The sequence below is a fragment of the Leucopleurus acutus genome, assembly GCF_964270905.1.
Source record: "Leucopleurus acutus genome assembly, chromosome: 11".
NCBI classification, from domain to species: Eukaryota; Metazoa; Chordata; class Mammalia; order Artiodactyla; family Delphinidae; genus Leucopleurus; species Leucopleurus acutus.
In genome coordinates this window covers 89,029,342-89,050,748 of record NC_139152.1, presented here as the reverse complement: position 1 = coordinate 89,050,748, position 21,407 = coordinate 89,029,342, and the positions used below count along the sequence as shown (strand labels likewise).

Genomic DNA, 21,407 nt, shown 5'->3' with positions numbered 1-21,407 from the left:
TCTGTGGGGTATTGTTTGCCAATCTCTGCACTGCATTGGTTTAATGGCCCATTAATGGGCTGTAACCTACAGTTTGAAAAATATTGGGATTAGAGTTGCTTTTACCCTGGCCAGATGAAATAAATTGCAGCAACGCTCATGTCACAAATAGATCATGTTTTAAAACTTTGTTTCTTAAGTTAATTATTTAGAATTCAACATGCATTTTGTTTTTCATTAGAACCATTTACATAATGGTTGGAATTCCAGGCGCGCCCACAAAAGCCCACAAGCAGCCCTGCAGAAAACAGGTCTAATATATGCTTCTCCCACTCTGGGTTGTCCCCATTCGTACATTGACTATGAATTTCTCCAGGACCCACTAGCACTGGGTGGACATTTTAGGGGACTCTCGTGCCAGATGTGATCACCGCCCTCAAGAAGGTGAGAAAGTAGCATTCTTCCTCTGCTGCTGAAGATGTCAGGACAAAACAGCCCTCCTGTCTCCTCCTTCTTGCTGTTGAGGTTCCTAGGGTGTCAGCCCAAGCAGTCTTTATGTTGGCGAGTATTCACTTGGTGTGTAAGCCCATCAGTTGTGAGCTGTGTGGCTAATAATGGCCAGAAGTACTGAACTGTGCAAATGATTCACTTGTGTGTTATTGATTTTAAAAAAGAGCAAAGTAGAAGAGTGTAGTGAACCTTTGTCAACTTTTTTGGGTGCTTGGAACCACTGATGACCTTACCGTCTGGAGAATTTCCCATATTATTATTCCATAGTTCAACAAGGTAGAAATTCACCTTTCCAGACACCCCTGCTACTAGGGTGCAGGGATGTGACCCAGGCTCCACTGATTTAGAAGCAAGTGGTGTGACATAGATGGAACATGACAAGAGTGGTAGCAGAGACATTCAGTTTTCAGGGGTAATGGTGACAGAGGTCCTGCTGGGAGTGGCCAAAGTTCAGCCTCAGCGGTATAAAGTCCACTGTCTATGGCTCTGAGCAATCCTGGGGTGCAACTTGGGCACTGCTCCAGGTTGTGTGGGCTCAAAGCCTGCTTCTCCAGCTTCAATGCCCTCCAGAAGTCTTCTTAAGCTCTACTAAACATTTAGACTCATGGGACCATCATAGGCCACACTTGTCCCTCATGACAACATCAGACGTTCCTTTTACTGGGAGTCTTTATAATGATTCACCCAGCCGTCTCAGAGCTATCTTCTGCCCCAGTGACACTCAGGTGCAAGGAGATAAGATCCAGTTGGGTGGTTGTGAGAACTGCCCTGCTTTATGAACCCCAATATCTCTTGTAACAACTCCACAGAAGTAGCTTTCAAGGTCCCTGCAAGGGACATTGCCAGTTATAAGGATCAGTGAATTCAAGGAAGCCCAAAGCTCTGGAAGTACTATACCAAGTACTATAGATACTTGGTATTTATACCAAGTATCTATAGTACTACAAGGCCAGATCTAATGTACCAACCTAGGGTCATTCTGACCATAAGCAATGTTGCTTAGTAACACAGTTGATATTGTAATTCTTATCATGTTTCCAGGGGAACAGAGCTAGAAAATTAACCCAATGTCAGGTTCTCATGCAGGAGTGGCAAGGATTTATTAACCCTCTGCCTACACTGGGCCTCTCAGAGGTTTTCTTTCTGCTCAGCAGGTTCAACTCTTGTAACTAAGCATTCCTACTAGTAGTGCTGCTTATATCAAGGATACCTCTGCTCACTTGTGTTCTGATATACATTCCTTGATGGGAAAGAAAGGGGAAGGGTTATTAGAAGGCTGGAAATTTTGCATAACCCTGGGTATGTCTGTTGGAGTGTGTTAAAATTTGGATATCACCTGTCACATATTGATGTGCTGGGGTGATCTTTTGGGAGGGTTTCTTAGAAGATGTATTTGGGTACCATTAACTTCTAATATCTGGTATGTTTTCTTTATTAACTCTATTTCCTCAAGTGTAAATTCTTCCATTTGTTAAGACTGTTCTGTTTCTTCCATTCATTTTCCTCAAATAGTTGGTGATTGGATACTCATGTTTGTGGTTGAGATTTCCCTGGTAGACACAGGGAAACAGATGTCTGCCACATCTGTTTACACAGCTCTGTTACAAAAGGGGCGAAAGCTGCCACTGCCTAGATGTAAATTCTGGTTTGTTTCCCATGAGACTCGGGGAGAGTAAAACTACCTAATTGTCTAGCCTTCTAGGTGAAGCTGATCTCTGTTCCTCTCGGGCACGATCAGTTACTGCAGGCAACAAAACACTCCTATTTATCCTACTCCTTTTAATTTTATGATGACAAATTACTGAAATCATTCATGGCCAAACACATCTAGGAATCACTAGTCTTTCCAGTAATGATTTGGGGCAGGGAAATTCTGTCATAGATTTAAGATGATTCTATTAAAAAATAGTAGTAGCTTCACATGGCCCCCATCCTCAAAACTGAGGTGTTTACATTTATCATTACTATTTGGAAAATGAATATAGCCTAATCATAATCATACAAGATTTATCTGAGTTTTTTTTTTTTTTTTTTCCCCTAAATAAAGTATCTGAGGGACTGAAAGATTTCAGAAGCTCAAAAAATAGTAGCCAAAGTCCTGGAACAACTTAAACTACAGAAATTTTATACTGGTACTGAGCTTCTTCAAAACCCCACAATGAAAAATGAAGCTATCCAAAACCAATGTAGCAACTGGAAAGCTATGCCCACATGAAAGAGTCAAATGGTATACGGAGGCCTAGTTCCAAGTACTCCAGCCAAGAAAGGCTCTTCTGACAAGCAGAGATGGTTTGAGGCACAACACAATCCGTATTTCAGTCAACAAATATGTTCCAGGCCTTCTGCTCGGCGTGGACAAAAAGCACATAATATTCAGCTCCTGTTCTTGAAGAGTTTATGGAAAACCATATAAACACCATGGCCTTACTTGACTTTGCCAGACAGAGATAGTCAAGGAAATGTTTTTGATTTGGAGGGAAAAAGAAGACAGAAAAAGAGAAAAAAAACCCAGCTCCAAATTAGAATCCTACCTCCCACTGGAAACGTCTTGTTTGTAAGTTTTGGTATGAAGCTGCTGTAAACACTTGTCTGGAAACAAGAGTCCTCTCTCCTCTGAAGCCCTTACCTGTGTGTTTTCAGACGCTAATGAATATCAACGCCTAGCCTATCGTGGAACGGGAAGAAACAGCTTTTCGTCTGGAAGGAATCATACACAGGCTCCTTCAGGGACAATGATAATAACATTTTAGAGCCAAAAAATAAAAAGAAGATGTATTATATCAGCTCCTTTTTGGTGGGGGTGAGGGGAGCTCCCCTTGTGCCAGGCATGGCACTAGATGTCTTAGCTACAGTATCTAATTCATTGCTTACACCAGTCCCAAGAGGCTGATTTGTTCTCATTTCACAGTTGAGGAGAAGAGTTTCAGTAGGGGTGAAATGACTCATTCAAGGTCCCAGAACTAGAAGAAGCAGAGCTGGGATCCAAACCCAAAGGTCGATCTGACTCCCAAATCCATACTCTTTCCAGAGGACCAAAGTGAACAGAGCTCAAAAAATGACAAGCGTTTTCTGTTTTGTGTCGTCCCCGGAAAATTCAGCCAAGGAGGAATGGAAAGACCAAGATAATTGACTCTGACAAATTCTAGGACATGTTCTCTTTACTCGGCTCCCCCTTGCAGCTCATGCCTCTTTAAAACTTGTCCCAGAAAGTCTGGAATCCTTAGATGGTCGCCCTAGACTTACAGCCACTTCAACTACACTCTGAATCCTGAAATAGATTCCGGAAGGGAAGATGGAAACTACAGAACAGAAAATATAACAGGAGCCATGCAACTGTGTTGAGTTGGGGGCAGGGGGTATGTCACACGATGAGATGCATATTTTAGAAGTTTCAGTCTGGTGGCCATGAGGATGGAGCTGGTCAGAGAATATTAAGCCTCCCGTCCAAGGAGACCATTTAGAAATCAAATGCAGTAATAGCAGTAAGAGGAAACGAGGGACTGAACCATGCAGTGAGGCAGCCAACTGGGGAGGAAGGATTAGAGGAACGGGAGACGGCACAGAAGTAGCATCGGTGAGACCTACTGACCAGCTGGCTGTAGGAAGGAGGGAAGAAGAGGAAGGAGTGTGGAGTGAGTCCCAGTTTTCTGACCTAGGTGACCGGGTTGATGGTGATGCCATTCTTAGAGACTGGGGGCGGGGGGGAAAGGAGGAACAGTCGGTTTGGGGGTAAAGATGTTGGCTTTAGTTTTGAGGTGGTTGTGGGCACTCCTGATGGAAATGTTCCATAGGCAGTTGGGTCAACGGATTTGTCCCTTCTTTCATCCTACAAATATTTACTGACTTTGTGATATATACCAGATGTTGAGCTTGGCATTAGGTGTGGCGTGACAACAAAAACAGATGTGTTCTGTGCCCTCATGAAGCTCACAGGCAATAAACACACACACACACACACATTTGCTGTGTTGGGCAGAAGAGAATAAGGTGCCCTGAGAAGAACCAGCCTGAGAGTGTGAGACTTGACAGTGGAAACTGGAAGGCTGAGCTGGATCAGGTTCTGGAGCTCAGAGGTGGTGACGTCTGGCTGGAGATGGAGGGGGTGTCATCTGCATAGAGGCGGGAATTGAAGAGTGGCGGGGTAGGTGAGTCAGAGAAACTGCCCTATTCTACAGGCTGCTGGGGTAGGGACGGGGGCTGAAGAACTAGGTACCCCAAAGGCCAAGGCCAATAGTTTCCATCCTCCCAGCCATCACGATTCATACTCATAGAAAGCAACGTCTTGGTGTGTCTGACTGAGGTTGTTTTCTGCCCAGGGACCACGGGCACGTTGCCACCTCTCCACTTTGGGCATATCTGGCACATGAAAATATGCACACGGCACCCACTGATTTGGCCTGGATGGCGGGAGACATGAGTAATCCTCTGATTAAGTTAATTCCAGACTGGATTGAAATATTGATGCTAACTTGGGATTAAAAAAAAAAAAGAGTCAACTTCTGTCTCGCTCATCCTCCATCCTCTACTCTAAACTGAAAGCCAAGAGACATGGTTTAGGAGCCCAATTAAGCCCGACCCATCCTGGCAGAAACAGAGCATCCAGTGAGTGTTTTAAAACCACTTGGAACCATTTAACAGAGAAAAGTGCATTGAGCCCAAACTGGGAGTTGTTCAGCTATTTGCGGATAAGATCTCCAACAACAATAATAAAAGGGAACATTTATTGAGCACTTACTACGTGCTGGGCACTGTTCAATGCATTCAATCTTCAAACAGCCTTATGAAGGATTTATTCTTAGGACCTCTATTTTGTAGACGAAGAAACTGAGGCACGGGGAGGTTAAAGGCACTTTTCCAAGACACCCTGGCTTTTAATTGGAAGAGCCTGGATTTGAACCCAGAAGTCTGGATCACAGAGCCTGTTCTTTAACCACTCGATAAACAGCGTCACTACTGCAGTAGTTAGAGTGAACAAGCCTGTGTACACAGGAGGAGGGGCCTGATTTGTGAGATGCTGGGGGGAGATGTTCCCTTAGGAACAGGTCCACATCTCTGTGGACCTGTACCCAGGGGAAGAGGGGACGCCTCCAGGCAGCCTCCTTTCCTGATGGTGGTTTGGATTCCTTGCCTCTGAGAGGGTGAAACCATCCTCAGAAAATCTTGGGATTTTCCAGGTAGAAGGCAACCTGGAAAGCGATTAGTGCAGCTACTCGTTTACAGATACGGAGGCTGAGGCACGGGGACGTGGACGGATGGCGCTGGGGAGCAGCAGAAGCCAGGTCAGAGGGAGCTTCCTCTTCCAGGGAGCCCTCCCTTCCTTCTCTGCCATGAGGATTCTGCTTCATGGGAACTGCTATGCTGTCTTCTGCCCACATGAGAGGCCTACTTCTGGCTGAGCAAGTGTTATGGTTTCCCCCTGGAATCCCCAGGGCAGACAGGGTGAAATGAAGATAAAACATCTCCCACCCAAGGAGCTGGGATCCCCCTAAGCTGCCTTCACAAGGAAGCCCCCTTGCACTGCAGAGGCCTCATCCCTCCAGATTTGCAGACCCTCTCTTCTGACCCAGGCCACTTTTATCCCAAACTGGGCCAGCCCTATGCAAACCCATTTCAAAGATTCCACCCAGGTCTCTGATAACCCCTCAAGGTCATCTAGACCCCTCCAGTGAGTTTCTGGAAACTGGGCAGTTCTGACCCCCAGCATCCCTCTCCTCCCCCACTCCTGCACCACCCTGGAGGCAATACCTACTCACCATAAGGTGGTGTTGGCCAGAAGGGAGCCCCTCTCTTTGGCCATCCAAAGCCAGCACAAGTCTTACCTTTCCACCTGGAGGTTGACTTTGGAGGGCTCCACGTTGGGATTTTCCCATTCCATCTGCGGGCAGTGCATGAAATAGCAAAGGGTGTACAGGGCCTCGGGCTCCCAGTAGAGCGCCCCCTGCTTGTGGTGCAGGGGGGTGCCATTGCCATGGTGCTTGGCGTTGAGGGGCTGCAGGTGATGCATTGCTCGGGACACCAGGTCACCTGTGGACAGAAGTAACAGTTCAGATCCTTCAGGCAGCCAAAGCTTGCAGAGAAGATGTGCCTGGAGATCTCGGCAGAGGTTTCCATCCTGAGATTCCCTCATTCAATGGGAGTGGTCCCATGAGACCTCCAGGTCACACATCAAGCAGAGAGGAAAGCATTTGTTCATTCACCACACGACTGTCAAGGGCTTTCCAGGTCTGGGGTGCTGTTTCAGGCACAGAGGGCTGCTAAGATAACTCCAGTCCTGCCCTTCTGGGACCCCTTGTTTCTAACAAGGCACAGAAAGCCCTTTGTATGTGTCTGCCTCCGGCCTCCCTCACCTTGGGACACACCCTCTGTCACATCCTCTGCTGTAACCAGCACTGCCTTCTTTGCAGTCACGAGAACTGTCACTTGCCTTTAAGCCTGGGCATACACTATTCCATCTATCCAGAACATTCTCTCTCTCCTCTTTTCCAGGCTAACTCCTACTGATTATCCAGGTATCGGCTTATATATTAATTTCTCCAGGAAGCCATCCTGGAATCTCCCGCACTCCCCTGTGTCTCATATCACACTGTACTTTCTTGGGTACAGCATTTAGAGCACTGTGTCTTTTTCTTTGTCAGTCGTTCCCAACAACAGCGACTCAGTCCTAAATGACACTTGTTATGCGATAGCACTAATTCATTTGATTCTCACAATACCCTATAAAGTAGGTACCTTTATAAACCCATTTTACAGATGAGGAAACAGAGGCTCAAAGAGGTTAAATAACTTCTCAGGGGTGCACAGCTATGAGCAGCAGAGGGAGGATTTGACCCCGGCAGTCTGGCTCCAGAATCCATGCACTTAACTGTGCTCCTTGAGGGGCATGTTTTACTTTTCTCAGCGCTGGCAAACCTTGAGAACACGCTGGTCTTTCTCACGCTTTCTCAGAAGGAAACCAGCCTTCTCCTTAATCAAACCAAAGCTGCATGCTCCCAGATTGGCCATGGAGGGAAGATCCTCCTGTGGGATGCTGGCTGGGCCTGAAGCCCCGACTTTTCTTGGCTAAGATGGTGTTTCTCAAACTTGGATTGCTTGTAAGCGACCTTCGTGAGTGTAGCTGAATCCAAACACCACCCGTACCATTATTTACTTAATCTTCAATGGACTCCCTTTGTTTTTAAAAATACATGTATCTAAAAAGGAAACATTATGTCACTGCCATAAACGGAAAATCAGTATCACCTGCCATAAACAGAAGGTCACTGTGAAAGTTAACCTGATGAAAAGGAAACAGTGTAATCAATTTATAGCTGAATTCTGGTCCTGCTTTCTACTCTTATAAATAATGAGTGAGAGCGTTGTTAGGGGCTCATATCAAGTGGAGCCTTTCTTCTGAAAGTAATTAGCATTAAAATAGAATTTAAAAGAGTCACTCCCATGACCAATGTTATTTAAGGCACTGCCCCTGTCCTGCTGGAAATCATCTCACGCACAGTGGGAGGTGTTGCACACTTGGGGAGACACTCCTCTAAGATACCTGTGATGGTGAATTTTATGTGGCAACTGGGCTAGGCTATGGTGCCCAGTTGGCTGGTCAAACACTAGACTAGATATTGCTGTGAAGCTATTTTTTACATGGGATCAACATTTAAGTCAGTAGATTTTCAGTAAAGCAGATTACCCTCCATAATGTGGGTGGGTCTCATCCAGTCAGTTGAAGGAAGGCCTTAGGAGAAAAGATAGAGGACCTTGAAGAGGAAGGAATTCTGCCTTCAGACTCATGACTGAAACATCAACTCCTACTGGAGTTTAAAGCCCCCATTCCCAATCCTTCATTGCCCAGCTGAAACCAAGCCTGCAGAGCCCACCAGTTCTCTGCCATCCAGCTGTACTTTTTAACATGACACTTTCTACCTAAAATCCAAACCCAAGAAAGTGAGGCTCGGTGAGAGGCAGGAGTTTCTCCTCTGAAGGCCCAGGGCCTGCCTTCTAGGTTCCCATTTCCTATCTGAGGAAAAGGGCCACTTCTTCAAAAGAAGATTGACAAGAGGACCATTCACCCCCTCTGTGGGAGTGAGACTATGGAGATGAGGTCTCACCTGAGGGTAGAAATGGCAAATATTCCCCTTTCTCTTCCATGCCCATGGCAGACATGCTTAGTCAATCACAGAGCCCGTATCCACTAAGTGTAGATGCAGCCTTAAAAATCCTTCTTGAGGCAAGATTCCAAGTATCCACTATTTCTGATAGGAGTTGTCAGAGGAAAGGAAACTTCTATGTTGCCAGAGTCCTAAGGCCTCATCAAGACGACCTAACCAGAGTACAATCCACTAAGCTTAATATCTGCACAGTGATGCAGGAGTTAAACAGATAGCAGTGGGGTGGGGTGGCGGGGGGAAGGTTTGCTTCCCTACACCCCTCTGCCTCTTATCAAGCCTAACCTAGAGTCTGACCCTCCTTCTCTCCATTTGCCACAGCAGGAAAATATATGCAAGAACCTCAAAAAAGAATCAGAGGAGGAAATTCTCTTTGAGTGGCAGGTGGGCAGGGAAGATCCCCAGGGGACCTGCAGATGGAAAATGTGGAGAAACATGGCTCTACATGAAGAGTCCCAGCCGCCATTCATTGAGCGCCTACCCTATACCAGGCACTGTGAAAAAGCACCTCACGTGCCTTGTTTCTCTTCCTCACAAGGCTCTATAGGGTGTGTTTACATTATTTTAGCTTTAGAGCAGTGATCTGCAACCAGGGTGATTTTGCCTCCCAGGGGATGTCTGGCAATATCTGGAGATATTTCTCGTGCCATGTCCGGGGGGCTGTTTGGCAATATCTGGAGATATTTCTGGTGCCATGTCCGGGGGGCTGTTACTGCATCTAATGGGTAGAGGGAAGAAATGTTCTTAAACATCCTACAATGCACAGATCAGTCCCCACAAGAAAGAATTTAAGCCCAAATGTCAATAATGCCCAGGTTGAGAAATCCTGTTTTACAGATGAGGAAACTGAGGCTCAAGGTCACAAGGCAGAGATAAGATTCCAACCCAGGTCTGTCTGACTCTAATGTCTGTGCTCATCGCCCTACACTGACCTGAGTCCTTCTTTCAGAGACAGCCTGCTGCATCTGTGGCCAACTCCAAGTCTATGATGCGGCCATTTGTCATTATGTAGCCAAGGTGTTCACGTATGCTCCTTTCCCTTGATTCAGTAATTCCATTTCTGGGACTCTGTCCCAATGTTAGAATCCAAAATGCAGCAAAATCTTCATGCACAAGGATTTTCACCCAAACCTTATTTACAGGGTCCAAAATTGGACAAAGAAAACAAATGTTTGAAAATCAGAGCGTGGTTAAATAAACTCTGGTATGTGATAAAACTTATGCAGTTACTAAAAATGTTTACATAGAATGGCAATAAATGATGAAAAGCTTTGTGTTAAAATGGTAAGTGGGGAAAAAAGTGAAATTCAAAACTGCATACAGTGTGATCAGGATTATTTTATTAAAAAATATGCTCTGAGTAAATACCAGGAGAAAAAAAAAAGCAAAATGTTGACCAGGGATTTCTCTGCCTAGCGGGATTGTGGGTGACGTTCCCTCCCAACTTTCCTGTCATTTCTGAATTTTGAATTATGCCATGTGCTATTTGGTATTATCGGAATAATAAGCTCACCGAGGTGGTGTTTAAATTTCTTGTACCTTCCATCTAGGGTCAGGTTGGGGTACACTTAATCTGTTACAATATTGCTTCTGTTTTATGATTTAGTTTTTTGGCCAGGAGGCATGTGGGATTTTAGCTCCCCGACCAGGGATTGAACCTGCACCCCCTGCATTGGAAGGCAAAGTCTTAACCACTGGACCACCAGGGAAGTCCCCCTCTGTCTTTCTTGAAAGCACTCATAAAAAAGCTCACAATAAGGGCTTCCCTGGTGGTGCAGTGGTTGAGAGTCCGCCTGCTGATGCAGGGGACATGGGTTCGTGCCCCGGTCCGGGAAGATCCCACATGCCGCGGAGAGGTTGGGCCCGTGGGCCATGGCCGCTGAGCCTGCGCGTCTGGAGCCTGTGCTCTGCGGTGGGAGAGGCCACAGCAGTGAGAGGCCCGTGTACAGCAAAAAAAAAAAAAAAGCTCAAAATAAGAAAATCAAAATGGGGTGGAGATGAGAAGAGGATCCATGTTTTGGGGCAGTGCATCACCCCTCAAGTGCCCCAAGACCCTGGGAAGGCGTGGGCCTTGATTGGGCTAACCATCTCCTCAGAGCATCGTTCAGCTCACCCTGCACTTCCAGGTTCCCTGCTTTTGCTTTTGCTCTTGTTGTTTTCTCATCTTACAGTGCCCCCCCACCCTGCTTCATCCTCTCAACTACTGACGACCTTCAAGGCTGTGATCAAATGCCACTTCTTCCCTGGAGCCCTCCAGGATGTCACAGATCAGAATCAACTTCCCATTCCCCTGTGTACGCACACCACCTACTAATAAAGTCTAACATGTTACTTGTTTAACTCAGACGTGTTTTAAGTGCCCACACATCTACTTCCCCTACTGAGCTTCACAGGCAGAGACACGACTCATTCATTGTCCTGTTCTTGGAGGAGCAGTGTAGTGTAGTGTAGTGGTTAGGGACAAGCTCTCTGGAGTCAGACTGTCTGAGTCTGAGTCTCCAACCTGCCACTGACTAGCTGCATGATCTTGGGTGAGTTTACTTCTTTGTATACAGGGATGATTATGACCTTTGTGAATTTGTTGTGTGGATTAAATTGATAACATGTATAAAGTACCCAGCATTGGTTTCTTCATTTGAAAAATGGAGATAATAATAGTGCCTAACTCATAATATGAAACGAAGCAATCACAAATCACTTAAAGCACCTGGAATAGGGTCTGGCACATCCTAAGTGTATATAATAAGTATTCAGCACTATTTCTTTTACTTTGTATCATCCCATCATCATCATCACCAGCATCATCATCTTCATCATCACCATCATCTTTTCCACATCATGACCACCATCATCATCACTTTCATTATCATCTTCATCATCATCACCATCATTTCTATCTTCATCATTATCACTATCATCATCACCACATCATTATCATCATCATCCTTGTTATCAGCCAAGTCTCTGGATCAGAGGCCGAAAGGATGTCTCTGATGAGGGCTGGCCATAGGAGATGAAATTGGCACGGGGATTCTGTAATCACAAGCTCCATTTCAAATCCCACTCTATGTATGTGCTATCTGCTGCTTCACCTGTCAGCGTCATGAACCCAAAACAACAAATCCACTTGTCACTAGCTGCACTGAGTTTGAGTGTCTGGAGTTTGGGTCTAGGAACCTACTTGAGAACCCACTTATAACCAGGTTTTCCAAATGTCAGCCATTTGAGAATCAGCATCATGAATTCTCACATACCTGTGTGCCACAGGTACAGTTTATTTACTTAATATTTTTCCTTAAATCGGCTAATTCTTTCACACAATAAATTCATTTTAAAAGGAAACTTCATATCAGTGCCATAAAAGGAAAACCAATATTTTTCTAGTACCTGTGAAAAATTCATAGCAATTAAAAAGAGAAAGTGTTTTGTGTATCACCTACAATCATCTCCCATGCAACCCTTTGGGAAACGCTGCTCTAACCTGCCAGGCTCAAGCTATCAGTGTAGCTCCCTCTAAGCCGTCTTCCTGCATGCCAGTGTGATCCCCCTGAGACAAAGGGCTGCACATTCCAACGTGGGCTTCTTCTGCCAAAACCTATGCTGTGACAGCACCTTCAATTCCTTCGCCGCTCTTCATCCTCGGTCAAAGACCACTTACTATAGTACGTTTTCAAAACCTCACACGACCCTGGGGTAGGAGGTATGATCACCCTCTTTTCACAGATCCCTGGGGATCCGAGTGATCACGTCACTTGCCCTAGGTCACACAGCAAAGATAAGGAAGCCAAGGCACTCCCCAGCATCATAAACTGCAGTTTAACTTGCCTCACTGAAACTCCTCCCCTTGAAAAAAAGAAAGACCATGTATAGCCCAGTACAAAGTAATGAGAGGAGATTTGTTTTAAAGGAGAAGGAGAGCTGGAGAAACAGGGATGGACAAGGGAAGACTGAAATCTGGATCCAGCAGGAAACTTACCATTCATGCATTCATTCATTCATCAAATATTTATTGCATCCTACTATGTGCCAGACATTGGTCTAGGCACTGGGGATACAGTCAATGATGTTAAAAAAAAGTCTGAGCTCTTACGGGGTTTACAGTCTTGGTGAGGTGGACAGAAAATAAACAAATATATAATATGTCAGGTGGTGCTAAGTGCTATGAAGAAAATTAAAGCAGAAAGTGTGTATAGAAAGCAGTGATGCAGGGAGGGTTAAGTGAGTGGGGCTGTCATAGGAAGGCCTCTCTGAGGAGGTGACATTTAAGCAGAGGCCTGAATGAAATGAGGGAGGAGCTTTGTAAAAATCAAGGGAAAAGCTTTCTAGGCAGAGGGAGGAGCAAGTGCAAAGGCCCTGTTGTGGAGTGGAACATTCAAGAAATACCAAGAGGCCAGTGGCCACTTGACCACCTGAAAAGGTCACAGTGCATTCTAGGGGCTGGAGGCAGCAGGACCTTGTGAAAAGATCCCATTTGCATTTGAGAGACCCCCTTGTCCAAGCAATAAGGGCTGTTTTTCTTTCTGGTGACACCAAGGGGAGACAACCCAGAAAGCTTTTTATGCACAGTTGTAAATTAATGGCCCCATTTTGATGAACTCATTGAGTGGGAACAACAAGTTCACAGTTTAGTGTGAAAAGAAAACAGAAAGAGGCAGTTTTCGATGAAGCCCTCATGTTTTCCCCTTTAAACAGCAGAAAGCAATTACTCTAATTAATGACTGTCCAATGCAGTTTTAATTGGGAGCTTGGGGGCAAGGCAGGGAATGTTGGGCAGAAGGGCTGCAGCAAGATCTTGGAGGACACAAATGTGGGATTGATGGGACCAAATGCAGAGTCGAGTTGGTACAGAGGAATGGATGAAGAAGATGTGGTACATATATACAGTGGTATATATTACTCAGCCATAAAAAAGAACAAAATAATGCCATCTGCAGCAACATGGCTGGACCTAGAGACTGTCATATTAAGTGAAGTAAGTCAGACGGAGAAAGACAAATATCATATGAAGTTGCTTATATGTGGAATCTAAAAAAAAGGGTACAAATGAACTTATTTACCAAACAGAAGTAGAGTCACAGATGTAGAAAACAAACTTATGGTTACCAGGGGATAAGGAAGGGAGGGATAAATTGGGAGATTGGGACTGACATACACACACTACTGTATATGAAATAGATAACTAATAAGAACTTGTTATATAGAACAAGGAACTCTACTCAATATTCTGTAATGGCCTATATGGGGAAAGAACCTAAAAAAAAAAAAGAGTGGATATATGTATACGTATAACTGATTCACTTTGCTGTACAAATGAAACTAACACAACATGGTAAATCAACTATACCCTGATAAAAATTTTAAAAAAAAGAAAACCAATAAAATAAACTAAAGTAGCCTTAACTTCTGTTCTCTCAAAAAAAAAAAAAAGTGAGAATAGCCAGAGCCTCTGCTTTCCTTGTGGCCTCAATGGAGGAGACGGGACAGACCAGCTTCCCCCAGACCTACTCCTGACCTGGTTCAGGTAAGAAGACCTGGTCTGCCCACCAGACTCTAAGCATTGCCTTGAGAATCTCTTCGGGCTCACAGTTAAGAATCACCAGGCTTGTGTCAGTTTGTGGACCTTTGTGGTCTCCTGATTTAGCTTCTCATTCAAATAATTTGACATACAGAGATTCAGCTCTAGTTCTCTGAGTTCAAAATTCAGTTTAATATTTGACGAGAGTTTCATTAAGAGTTCCCCTCCCCTGTAGCATTTTCTTCAGCTTTTGTTTCGCAGACTAGTTCACTGTGGGTCATTCATGTCTGCATTTGACATTCAACAGATATTTCCTAAGCTACAGGTGATGTGTTAGTTGCTTAGAATGCAAAGCTGAACTGGATGCAGAAAAGTGGAAAAAGAAAAACGGTTTGAAATGTGACTCTGCCACTTCCTAGCTGTGTGGCTCTGGGCAAAACATTTATCCTTCCAGGTCTTAGTTTTCTTATCTATGAAATGAGAATAAAAATACCTTTAATATATTTAAAGCACTTGGCATGCAGTAGGTGGTCGGGAAGTAGTGGATGTATTTTCACCTCAAGCCATAACAGGCTGGACAGAGAAAGTGCTCTGGACATCACCACTGATCAAGACAGTTCTGGATTCTAATAAGATGCCCTGAGGATAGACGCAGGGGGAATACAGGCAGAAGTCTCAGCGGGCAGCGGGGTCCTGCCATCTAGGTGCTGGTGAAATACTAGGTAACCTTTGTGAATTCTCACGTCTCCAGTTTAGTTTTGAGGAGAGCATCCCCAGTACATCCTACAGAGCAAACTGCGATCCTCAGACCTGGAAGGAACACAGATCTGACAAACATGATGATCTTACAGAGGCGGACTCTCATTCCACCTGTATCATATAGAAACACCTGGGCTTCCCCCAGAGACAGGGAGTCACGCCTAGTGTTGAAAGCTCTGCCTTGAGAACTGGACTCAATTGCAGCCATCAGCTCACAGGTGTGGTTGATCTTAGACAAGTCGTTTGTCCCCTTCCTGCCTCCATGCCCACATCTATGTGGATAATAATGGTTACACTGGAAATAGCTCACGTAGATTTTTCATAGATCACCAGGTCAACAGCATCAGGGGCTGCTATTATTATTGTTGGCCATGAAGAAGGCCATAGTCAGGGGCTCTGCCCTCAACCCTGAACAGCCTGGTTCAAGAAGAGCAGGGACGGCTGGGAACAAACTCTTTCCATCTCGCCTTTGCTGGAACAACAGTGGTTTCTGGAATCCACACTGGCAGAGTAACCTTTGCATATGAAGAACAGCTCTCTATGTACACAGAGAGAGCAAGGCTGTATTGATTCAGACCTCAGAGCAAGCCAGTCTAAATTATAGTCAGATCAGAAAAGAAGGCAATTTTATTACCTTCTGTCGCCCATGTGGCTGATCAACGTGCTACTGTGCACACGTTCTACAGGGCTGACTTGATGCACGTAGGGAACCTATTCGTAATTAGCAGCACCCATCTGTGTGCCAACAATTCATATGCGAAAGTCAACATTCAACGAAGATGACAGCATTTAATTTACAGAGCAGACTGTCCTTAGAAACCATTTACGTGGCAAGGCACTCCCGCATGCTGCCTGCTTAGGTGGAGGGCAGATTTGTTTAGCAAATCCTTTCCTCCAAGTGAAGAACCGGATTTGAGCAGGGCCTCAGCCCAGGTGCTAGGAGGGGCCCTTAAAATATCGCCGGACAAACTTTTGAGACCCCAGAGAAGAATGCGTGGGGACCTCTTCCGAGGTTGCGCCCACACAGACATGAACCAACCCTGTAGCCAGATTCGGCCTTTCCAAGGTCACGGGCATGTCTTGGAAATTTGCAGAGTCCCAAACAGTATGGCATTTCTTCTTTGAGATGTTTCCCCAGGGGAGCTGCTTGGACCAGCTACATCTGAATCCCTGGGGAGCTGTTAAAATACAGACCTTTCCTTATCCCATTCCAATTGTTGCAGATATCTCAAAATATCCTTCACACACATCACTACCTCAAAATAATGGCTCATCAGAGCTGCTGCTAGATCTTGTTTTACAATGTTCCAATAAAAAAGGCATAGAATTACTGTATCACAGTTGAGGTAAAAATATATTGATAACTGTATTTTAATATAATTAGCTTCCTTTATAAACTTACGCACTTTATTTTTTGCATTTAAAAATATTATTCTGAGGCAGGGTCCATAGGCTTCATCAGATTGCCAAAGGGGTCCACGGCAAAAAGTTTAAGAACAATCGTACAACTGACCAGTGGCTGGAAGACCCTGTCATCGGAGGCATCTTAGGACTTCAGGGGTTTGATGGGAATGCAAGCACAATTTCGAAATTCAGGTGCCAGGAAAGTAACTCTAGTGACCATAAGGTCCCCCTACGGCTTGAATTGGCTACTGCTTCCCTTTTCAGAGGTGCGAGTCGTATACTCAAGGGTGGATGCTTGTCCCGGGTGTACAGGGAATTTTGGGGAAGAGGCACAAGTTGCTTTATGGGTCCTGAATTCTTTCATAGTTCAGAATTTTCTAGAATATCACACCAACTCATAATTTAACATACTCTAGCATTTCTGAGATCAATGCTCCAGTTCCATCCGGAACTAACACATGGCTATGTCATTTGACAATCAATTGGATCATAAGTAAATACAGTTTTATTTTCCTCTGGTTGGCCAGACTCAGAAAGCACAGCCCCGAATTAGGGGATATACAAGCACAGCAATCATTGCTCAAACTTGGGACACCCCAGCCTTCTTCTCTCCACCTTTCTGCCCCTTTCTCTCCCTCTCTCTCTCTCTCTCCCTCTCTCTCTCTCCCACTGTCTTGCTGTCTCTCTGTCTCTGTCTCTGTCTCTTTCTTTCTTCATATTTCCTGAGGGCCTACTATGTGTCAAGCAAAATTCTTGGTGTTGAGGTTACAACAACAAACAAAACAAATTGTGTACTCTCCATGAAAAAATATTCTAGTAGTGGGAAACAGACAATTAAAAAAAATAATGAGTAAACTATAGAGTGTGACTAGGGGAAGGAGGGAGGGGAATGATTGCTAATGGTTTTCAGCTTTCTTGTTGGGGTGATGAAAATGTTCTAAAATTGACTGTGGTTATGCTTGTATAGCTTGGTTAACATACTAAAAGCCACTGAATGATGATACACTTTAAGTAGGTGAACTGGATATGAATTCTATCTCAGTGGAGCTGTTATTGAAAAAACAAACAAAAAAATAGAGTATGTCATAGGGTAACAGCTGGGAAGGAAGGTAAAGCAGTGAGGAGGGATTAGGGTCCTCAGGGTGCTATAATTTTACATAGGGTGGTTAGGGAAAGCTTCATTAAGGGGTAACATTTGGGTGAGACTTGAAGATAACTAGGGAGCAAGCTATGTGGGTATCTGGAGGATGAGAGTGGTGAAGGAACAGTACATTCAAAGGCCCTAAGGTGTGCCTGCTATGTCCAAGGAACAACAAGGGCCAGTGTGGCTGAGTTAAGTGGGCCTTGGGAGAGAGTGGAAGAAGATGTCTGAGGAATACAGGTGGGCGAGCCTGGACGTAATTCTGAGGACTTTGGCTTTCCCTACGGATCAGATGCGGAGCCCGTGGAGGATTCTGAATAGAGGACAGATGTGATCCCACTGTAGAAATCAATAGCATTTGCAGGATTTACTGTGTGCCAGGTACCGTGGTGAACCCCTTCATGGGCATTAGCTTGCTAAATCGCCACAACTATTGAGTATTATCATTTTCTCTATTTTATAGAAAAGGAAATGGAGGCTCAGAAAAGGGTAGGAACTTGACCTACATCAGAGGCCGAGCCAGGAACTTTACCAGTCTGCCTGATTCCAGAGCTGCTGCCTTCACCACGGCCATCAGCACAGGTGTGTGTACACAGCAGGCACTCAATAAAAGGAATCCCCTGGCTGGTTACAAAGCACTGCCCTAAGGGCAGCTGGTCGCTTGGGAACAGACAGGGTAAGAGAACCAGCGTCCACTTACTCAGTTCCGCGATGCTGCCCACGCGGGTGGCCAACAAGGATTGCTCGATGGTCCTCAGCTCGGACTGGCTGAACATGGGCAGCTCTCCCGGTTTGCTGGTCCGCTGCGGGTCTCGGTGAAGGTTCAGGCTGTCTGGCAGGCAGAGTACCCCTATGGTTGGTGGGGAGAGAGAGTGAAAGGAAAATAGATTGTTATTGTTCAGTTAACCAAAGGAGGGGTGCAAAACCTTGCACAGCCTCAAACCGCACCAGGGCTGGTACCACAAAGCCAACATGGGAACCAAGGCTCTGAATCCTCTTAGAGATGATGTCTAGCTCTTTTAAAAGGTCTTTTGCTGATTTTAACAAACACGGTGGCATCCGTCTGTATGCACACATTTCCAAAGGACACAAAAGAAAATCATCTCCTCAGACCTGGCAGGGATTCCTTCCACGCAGAGAACCCAGCGGTCACTGTCCCACTCTCTGTCCCAGAGGCAGTTGCCTCCCAGAGCACCCTGGAGGACGTCTCTGCTGGGATTCTTTTGAGAGCTTGCTTTACTTGCCCAGCAAATTTAACTCTGGGTGGCTGGGCTGTTATCTGTTAGACAAGGCCCTGGCTTTCTCCAGAGAGCTGTATGTCAGGAGGTGAAAAGTCCCCACGGACTTTTGTAACTTGTATGGTGAATACCCATGGGAAATCCCTGGAATCCAATTATTTTCATCCTGTCCTCCCCATTCCATGAACATTTAGCGAGAACTTACTTTGTTGATTATTCAGAAATAATCACTGTTCCCATATCCTCCCCAGCCTCCATAGGCAGAGTGCGCTTTCTTGCTCCTTGACTTTGGGCTTGATGAACTTTGGCCAAAGGTATATTAAGAGACATGATGGAACCAAAGGCCTGAAAAGCACCTGTGTGGCTGAACCTGCTCTTTCGTGTTTTTGCCATTGTTATGAGAAAAACACACCCTGGTTAGCCTGCTGGTCTAAGAAAGGTGAGAGACAGACAGAGCCAATGCAGTAACAATCTGCAGCTTAGAGCTGCCCCACAAAAGCAAATGCTAATTTAATTTGTCACTGGGGTTATTTGCTACTCAGCATTATTATGGTGATAACTAACAGATACACCTACCAAGTGTCAATCACTGAGGAGACAATGAACAAGGCAGGCATTGTGCTAAGTTAGGGGCTGAGGATACAGTGATGGACAGAATACACATACTTCCTGTTCTCAGTGGGCTCACAGTCTAAGTGAAGGAGATGGACTGTTACACACATAACCACAAAGCCAAATGACACATGCTCTATGGTAAGAGAAGATGAGGAATAAAGGGATATCTTAGCAGGGACCTGAACAAAGGTAGTTGTCAATAAGTAGGAAGCACTTATTGAATGCCTACAGTATTCCCAATCCTGCTAGGAGATGGAAAAGAAGCAGAAGACGTATTCAAGTATAAACTCACTGGAGAAACAAGACTGCCAGTGACAAAACAACTGAGGTACAATAAAGCAGTATCAATATACAGGTGCTGAATTATTTAAGCCAACTGTCAGGGTGAGGGGACAGACAGAACACAAAGGTTGAAGTTCAAGTCCACAAAGCACAGAGCTGATCTCCCTGTGCTATGTGGCTGCTTCCCACTAGCTATCTATTTTACGTTTGGTGGTGCTTTGTGACCACCTAGAGGGGTGGGATAGGGAGTGTGGGAGGGAGGGAGACGCAAGAGGGAAGAGATATGGGATCATATGTATATACATAACTGATTCACTTTGTTATAAAGCAGAAACTAACACACCATTGTAAAGCAATTATACTCCAATAAAGATGTTAAAAAAAAAAAATTCAAGTCCACTTCTCACCCTGCTCCAAACACAAAAGCTCAGCAAACAACGCCTCCTCTGGGACGAAGTGAGAGAGTAGCACTGACATGTATACACTACCAAATGTAAAATAGACAGCTAGTGGGAAGCAGCTGCATAGCACAGGGAGATCAGCTCGGTGCTTTGTGTCCACCTAGAGGGGTGGGATAGGGAGGGTGGGAGGGAGACGTAAGAGGGACGGGACATGGGGATATACGTGTACGTATAGCTGATTCACTTTGTTATACAGCAGAAACTAACACAACACTGGAAAGCAATTATACTCCAATAAAGATGGTAAAAAAAACAACCAGAGGCTTCTCCTTTGAAGATGGGCAGGCGTGAGGTGGCACCCAACACACACCTCCTCTGGGCCCTGCTGCCTAGTTAGTGGCTCCAGCCACACTGAACCAGTCACTTGTTCTGAATGTTTCACCTTCACACCTAACAGGCTGACACGGTGGAGAAGGCAACCATAGTAGATTTTTTTTTTCAATGAATAATGAATAAATGGATGAACAATGCAAATGACCATTAGATGTTAATGTTCCTATAATCAGGAAGCTGTTCAAGTTACTGAGATTGTTCTCTAACCATTGTTTTCCAAAAATTTTAGACTCAATAAGAATGTATTTTACTAATTAAACTTAAAAGCTTTTGCACACCAAAGGAAACCATAAACAAGACAAAAATGGGAGAAAATGCAAATGTTTTCTCCCCTCAGAATGGGAGAAAACATTTGCAAACGAACCAACTGACAAGGGATTAATCTCTAAAATATACAAACAGCTCATGCAGCTTAATATCAAAAAAACAAACAACCCAATCCAAAAATGGGTGGAAGACCTAAATAGACATTTCTCCAAAGAAGACATACAGATGGTCAGCAAGGATATGAAAAGATGCTCAATATCACTAATCATTAGAGAAATGCAAATCAAAACTAAAATGAGGTATCACCTCACCCTGGTCAGAAAGGCCATCATCACAAAATCTACAAACAATAAATGCTGGCGCAGGTGTGGAGAAAAGGGAACCCTCTTGCACTATTTGTGGGAATGTAAATTGGTACAGCCACTGTGGAGAACAGTATAGAGGTTCCTTAAAAAACTAAAAATAGAATTACCATATGACCCAGCAATCTCCCTACTGGTCATATACCCTGAGAAAACCATAATTCAAAAACACGTGCACCCCAGTGTTCATTGCAGCACTATTTACAATAGCTAGGACATGGAAACAACCTAAATGCCCATCAACAGAGGAATGGATAAAGAAGATGTGGTACATATATACAATGGAATATTACACAGTCATAAAAAGGAACGAAATTGTGTCATTTGTAGAGACGTAGATGGACCTAGAGACTGTCATACAAAGTGAAGTAAGTCAGAAAGAGAAAAA

The 21,407-nt window shown here is 44.7% G+C and overlaps 1 protein-coding gene across 2 annotated transcripts in view; it reads right to left on the bottom strand.

The window, feature by feature from the left end:
* ABTB3 (ankyrin repeat and BTB domain containing 3) overlaps positions 1-21,407 on the bottom strand; it is a gene marked incomplete at both ends in the record, with an annotated part of 305,359 nt that overhangs the window by 99,851 nt on the left and 184,101 nt on the right. For both annotated transcript variants that reach the window (XM_082850526.1, XM_082850527.1), the window contains 2 exons: positions 6,309-6,513; positions 18,162-18,311. In XM_082850526.1, coding sequence (XP_082706652.1) covers positions 6,309-6,513; positions 18,162-18,311 — 355 coding nt within the window. The remainder of the gene's footprint in view (positions 1-6,308; positions 6,514-18,161; positions 18,312-21,407) is intronic.